This window comes from Lingula anatina, chromosome 2 (genome assembly GCF_051362555.1).
Source record: "Lingula anatina isolate TDL-2025a chromosome 2, LinAna3.0, whole genome shotgun sequence".
Lineage (NCBI taxonomy): Eukaryota > Metazoa > Brachiopoda > Lingulata > Lingulida > Lingulidae > Lingula > Lingula anatina.
The window spans coordinates 38875287-38881286 of NC_141768.1; the positions used below are offsets into that span (position 1 = coordinate 38875287).

Here is a 6000-nt window from a genome sequence, read left to right on the forward strand (position 1 = left end):
GTGTTCTTGGTTAGATAAACTTAAATTGAATATGTCATGGCTGTTATTACTGTTGTGAGAAATGATATTTTTATGGTTGTCTGTGAAAGTTATATGATATTCTTTAATCTCCCCTGAGGAAACTAATAATTCTGGGAATGATAAATTCAAGTTTTGAAAGGACTTAGTAAATTTTTTTTTTTTGTTGAAGGGGGGGGAGGGCGTATGTGCTTTTTTAATACATTTTCTGTTACAGCATATAACTGTTTGATTACATGAGCATTTACTTCGATGCTGATGACAGATTAGCATTTGTTTTCTCTCAAGCTTGCCTCCAAATTAGAGAAGGTTTTTGTCATAAAGTCAATTAACTGCATTGAAGGTTTAGGTTTTGGTTCCCTGGAGAGCATATGGGGTTTAAGTCATTTAGCCAGACAGTTTCTGGAGACATGATCATGTGGAGGAGAAGGAGATTGATGTATCACCTCAATCTTACTGGAGGCAAAGTCAGTGCACACAGACATGCAATCTGATCAATGCCGTTTAGTTCAACTTTTTTGGTTTCCTCTCTTTGTTTTTATAATTCTGTCTATTTCGTGCGGACAGGTGACTGTCCATAGTGCTAACCTTTTGTGGTTTCCTCCCTTGTTTTTTTATTTAATTTTATGTCTATTATTTGCGTGATTATAGACACAAGCAACTTGATCTGCATCTCCCAAGTAAGAATTGCTTGTTTTTTTTCCTTGAATGAAAGAAAGACTTACTAATGTTACAGTATTTTTTTTTTTTTTTATTTTCAGTTTGGTTTAATAATTGATTATTTTGGCAAGAAGATTTCTATTTGAGTACATTTTTAAAGCATTTTCAGTAAAACCATTATTGCTCCACAATTCCAATAATCTGAAAATGAATAATCAGTTATGCATTTTGGTTAATTTTGTTAATTATTGAGGGCCTGCTTATTTTATGATTGTGTACCTTTATTTTCACATTATTATTGAGTGAAATGTTTCAAACATGGCACAATTTTAATTAGAATTTAAAAAAACTGCTTTACTCTTTAATTCCTTTCACTTCATGCACTTTCAAGTTTATTTTTTTCAGTTAAACCTTGTTTCACAGAAATGATAGTTACACTTGCACATAATCAATGAATGAAGATTCATGACATCATGGAAACATGTTTGATTCCTTGAAACTGTTATTAATGTATGACATCAATTCTTATTGAGTATCTTGGGTGAAATTTCTGGGAAGTATGACACAGGAAGTGTTTTGTGACTGTCACTTCTCGCTGCTTTTTTATAGTAAATACACAGACTAGTTGATTGGTTTGACCTTTTTACTCTACTTGATAGAAACAGAAAGTGTAAATGTTCATTTATGATATACAAAAACCCAAAGGATTCTAATAGAAGCATCCCAAATTGGGCATTTAGAATTAGTTTCTTGTCCAGGACATGGTGCCACTTAAAGATACAACTTCTGAAGGCTCACAAAAATAGACATTTTTAAGGTATACATTTGGAGGCCCTATAATAGATGTTCTTCTGGGGGTTTTATTTATTTTATTTTTTATGTTTAATTCATATTTTATAAACTTTTTCTGACCTGCTGACACATTTTATTATGAAAAAGCAAAATAATATCTTAATTTTCATCTATTGTATTGAGCGTCACAACAGTTTTTTAATAGTCAAATATGAATGTTGTAAAAGAAAGATATGCAAGTATTTTTTATGTAAAATACAGTAAACTGGGAAGAGAATGAAATATTGACTAACCTCTGCGTAAAACCACCTACAGTTAAGGGTTTATTTCTGATCATGAGTGGAGGTACTTTCCATTTAAGTCACAGGCATTTGATACTTTTGAGATGGCTGTCATATGACTATTTTGTGTATTCTTTTAATATGATTTTTTTAAAGTTAAATTTTTCAGTCTGTCACTAAAATGATGGAAAAAGGCAGTACCAGAGTGTAATGAGAATTGATTTCCTCTCATTCCAGTACATCCAGTTGCTGCATGCCCTTCATGAGTCTGGCCCAGTGGTGGTCCACTGCAGTGCAGGGATTGGAAGAACTGGGACCCTGATCACCATAGCCACTGCACTGACAAGTATAGAGAAAAATCTCAAGGTAAAATTGACAAGAAAAAAGTTTTCAAGCGACCAGTGGTAAATGTTTGTCTTCTCTGACATGCTCTTTGATCGACAAGTTGTTTGGCCTCTTCCACTGTTTTAAATCTGTTCAATTGTTAAAGGTACATGTATAACAACTGTTCATTTTGGCTAAAAAAGGATTTTTCGGGGAAAACGACAATATTCCCATAACCTAATGGTTAATGAATCCATTCCGACGGTTAGTTTAGTTTTTGTAATAATCTTTTATGAGATTATTTCAGAGGGTAGCCATCAATGGAGGTCAAATTGTTTTATGACTGTCACTTCTCTTTTTGGCAAAATAGAATAAATTATATTTCTTTTAGTTGTTTACAATGTATTTATTGTGAAATATGGATATCATATGGAGAGTTGTTATCCCTGTAATTTGCTTACATTGAGAACTTGACACACACTAAGAGTACAGTGTGGGACTGTGCTCATGCTATGGGATATATGGAGGAAGTCTCTGTAGGCCCCTCATCTAATAGTATTTGTCCAAAATGTGTGACAGAGGACTACATGTACCTAATTTTGGAGTACTTGATCTCCATGAAGTATAGATTTGTCTGATTTTTGACCGTCTAGGAGCAACTATGAAAACTTAATTTTGTCCATGTTTTTTGTTTAAGCAATGGCAAAACTGAGAGGATAATCAAAGACTAAATATAACAGTGCATGTATTTTTAGACCCCTAATTTCTCTCTGAAATTTCATCAGGATTTAATTATTCTGTATGCGGTAACGAGACAGTTATTACCAACCAGTGCCAGAGTTACATAAAGAATAAAATGAGTTTTTGAAGTTCAGATAATTTTTTTTCCAAAAATCACTGTCAGTGTTTGGTAATTTATTCCCACCTCAAGTGTTCTGTTCTTTGCACATCAATTTGTTGGTTAATTTCTTGGACTCAACTGGGCAATTGGAATGAATAGTGTAGTTTGTCAGAATTCTTGAAATTGTATCTCCATATTTATTACTGTGCCGTGGAAGCTGTCAAACAGGTAGATTTATGGCCTTGTTTGATGCTTATGTCCTTTTCATTTATGATGCACAGTTAGTTATTACCATCAACAGCATGTGTTTTACAAAGAGAGAGAGAGATCAGAATATTTTTTGTTGCTCAGATATCTTTTCTCTGAAAATTATTATCCATGACTCCTGAATAGAATACTACCTGATTTCAAGATTTGGTGCACCTCCCTTTTTTTGAGGTCTTAGAGAAAAGTGTTTCATGCTCTTTCTTTCTTTAATTTTAAATTTTATTAATTCATATCTTTGTTACTATCCATTTGTGAAGTTTTTCTTTAAAAGGGCTGTGCAAAAAATTCACAAAGAAATCCATCTACGTTATAACTAGTTTAAGATAAATGCATACAGTTATGCAAGTAAAAAAGAAGACACAAACATTTAGTTTGTCTCTTTTCCAAGCAGCTTTTACTTCAATGTATGTTTACAGTATGTATGGTGAACTTCAATTTAAGATAGGGCTTCACACTGGTGTCACTTCTAAATGTTGAATGTTTTATTATGATTTGTTAAGTATTTATATGTAACTTATTATAAATATTGATTATTTTGCAATGTTGTGTCTTTTCAGTTTGACATTTGTGAAATTGTAAGTGAACTGAGAAAACAACGGCCTGGCATGATCCAAACTAAGGTAGGTTGTGCTTATATTTCTCTGTTTATAAAATTAGTGCACAGGCTATTTGCTTTCTGGTTACCAATCAATTTCATTGCATTATTTTAATGATTAACCAGTTTAAATTGTAATGTTGAATTAGCCATAATTTTTTTCTTAGAGATCAAAACAAGTTTTTGTCTGCAGTAATGCCAGCTATTTTATTAGCTGATTCAAACCAGATCCAGGGGATTTTTTCAGGCAGCTAGTACATAACTTTTGAATTAAATAGGCACCATGGTAGGACAAGAGGGTATCGAGGGATAGCTCCCTATGTGGTTAACACCTGTCACACTGTCTATTTCTTGGAATTAATTTTCAAGGAATCTCTTTTAGTTGAAATGTCACTGGATATTATGTAACACATATACGTATATGTGGTATATGTCAGCTGGTGGTGCACGGTTGTAATCAATGGGTGTTAAGTCTCTTATCACGTTGGAAGCCCCGTTTCCCTTTCCTTATATGGACTCAGTAATTGTGACATCATATATGTTTCATTTCTAGGACCAGTACCTGTTCTGTTACACAGCCTGCATAGAAGCCCTAGGTACAATCACATCCTAAACTCACTGATTATATGGGATGCCAGTCCTGAGTCTGAAATGAAGCACAAATATTCGAAAGATGCTCTTGGTTAGAATGTTCAGGAGTTGTGCAGTATTGCTACAGAATACTCAATTGATTCTGATATTTCCATATATACGAAGTACAGGTTATTTGTACCTGATGATCAAGCAGAGATGCAATTAAATTAGCTTTTAGCAAAAAAAAAAAAAAAACTATGTAGGATGTCATAATAAGTCAGTTTTGCATCCCTTTTTTTCATACAAGCTACTCGTTAATGTCACCATTGTATGATTAGCATTTGTGTTATGTAAATGCACAAGGAAAAAGTACCTATATTGGCTGAAAAATGGAAAAAAGTCTGTATGTATGTTTTCATATGAAAATGTTTGTTTCATGTATAGAGGTCACACCATGATCTGCAATTTGATTGTATTGGTTGCTAGGAAGCAAATTAAGAACGAGATTATGGTATTATTCATAACAAGTTAAAAAGAAATCATCTTTGGAAAGTGTACTATATTATCATTATTAGATTTATTTTTTACTTGCATACAATTATATATATTATGTAAAAAAGATATAAAAGAAAAATATTTCAGATTTTGTTTATGGGCAATTAATTTGCTTAAAGGCTGGTAATGATATGCCTACAATTTTGTAAATTCTTTAACTAAGGCATTAGCACAACCATTTTGGTTTATATTAACGGTATGAAATCAGTAAGCCAAGTTTACAATTGTTTAATTAAATTTGTTTAAAATTTTATTCTAGCATCACAGCACCAGTTTATGTTCATTTGTAAAATATGTCTTAAACACTATTTATTTGTTGTAATTTACTTTACTTTTTTATAGGAATTGTAACTATTGATAACACTCATTAGGCTGGTTAGGTTAGGTCAGTATATATGCCGACTTAAGAATAATGTAAAATACTTAGAGTTACAAGCACAATGTTTGTTTCCTGAAAAATTGCAATTAAGTTACTGCTCAGAACTGTAAACTATGGATATAATACGAAAATGTACTTATTAATTTAATCAATAGAAAAAATCAGTAGGTGACATTTTGATATTTAGAACACAAGCTTAATTAATTTCTGATACATTTTTTTTTCAATTGTGATTTTTTCCCGTCCTTTCTCTTATTTTATAAGCTTTGGTTCCAAAGTTGCCATAGCATTTAGGTGAGTAGGCTGCCAATTGACTTTATTGGTCACTTTTTTCAGACCGCCCTCCGTCCGACCCCCTAGCCGGGTCCAGATGATACCCAACCGTAGGATTTATTTGCATTTTTTATTCATACTTATACATTTTACATACTTTTCAAATGGGTAATAGAATACTCTTTGTGTCTTTAGTAAGATACAAACCAAAATAAATAGAATTTTGCTCAAAGATACCCAATGTGTTCGTTGTATTTGATTTTGTATAAAGACAGCATCTATGGATTCTGTGACAAAGCAAACTTTATCAGGATTGTAGAATTGAAAAAAGTACCCAAGAATACAGCTTAGAGCAAGTGTCACTTGAATTCAAAATATTTGTTATTTTAGAAGAGCTATAGAAGTGTATGGAAATTTTAATTGTTTATGTGGAAAAAAAACT

The 6000-nt window shown here is 32.2% G+C and overlaps 1 protein-coding gene across 5 annotated transcripts in view; it reads left to right on the top strand.

Moving 5' to 3' along the window:
- LOC106163413 (tyrosine-protein phosphatase non-receptor type 13) overlaps positions 1-5794 on the top strand; it is a 41947-nt gene extending 36153 nt beyond the window's left edge. For all 5 annotated transcript variants that reach the window (XM_087003811.1, XM_087003809.1, XM_087003813.1 and 2 more), the window contains 3 exons: positions 1989-2117; positions 3741-3803; positions 4332-5794. In XM_087003811.1, the coding sequence (XP_086859937.1) occupies positions 1989-2117; positions 3741-3803; positions 4332-4391 (252 nt within the window). In that variant the 3' untranslated portion in view covers positions 4392-5794. The remainder of the gene's footprint in view (positions 1-1988; positions 2118-3740; positions 3804-4331) is intronic.
- The last annotated feature ends 206 nt before the right edge of the window (positions 5795-6000 follow it).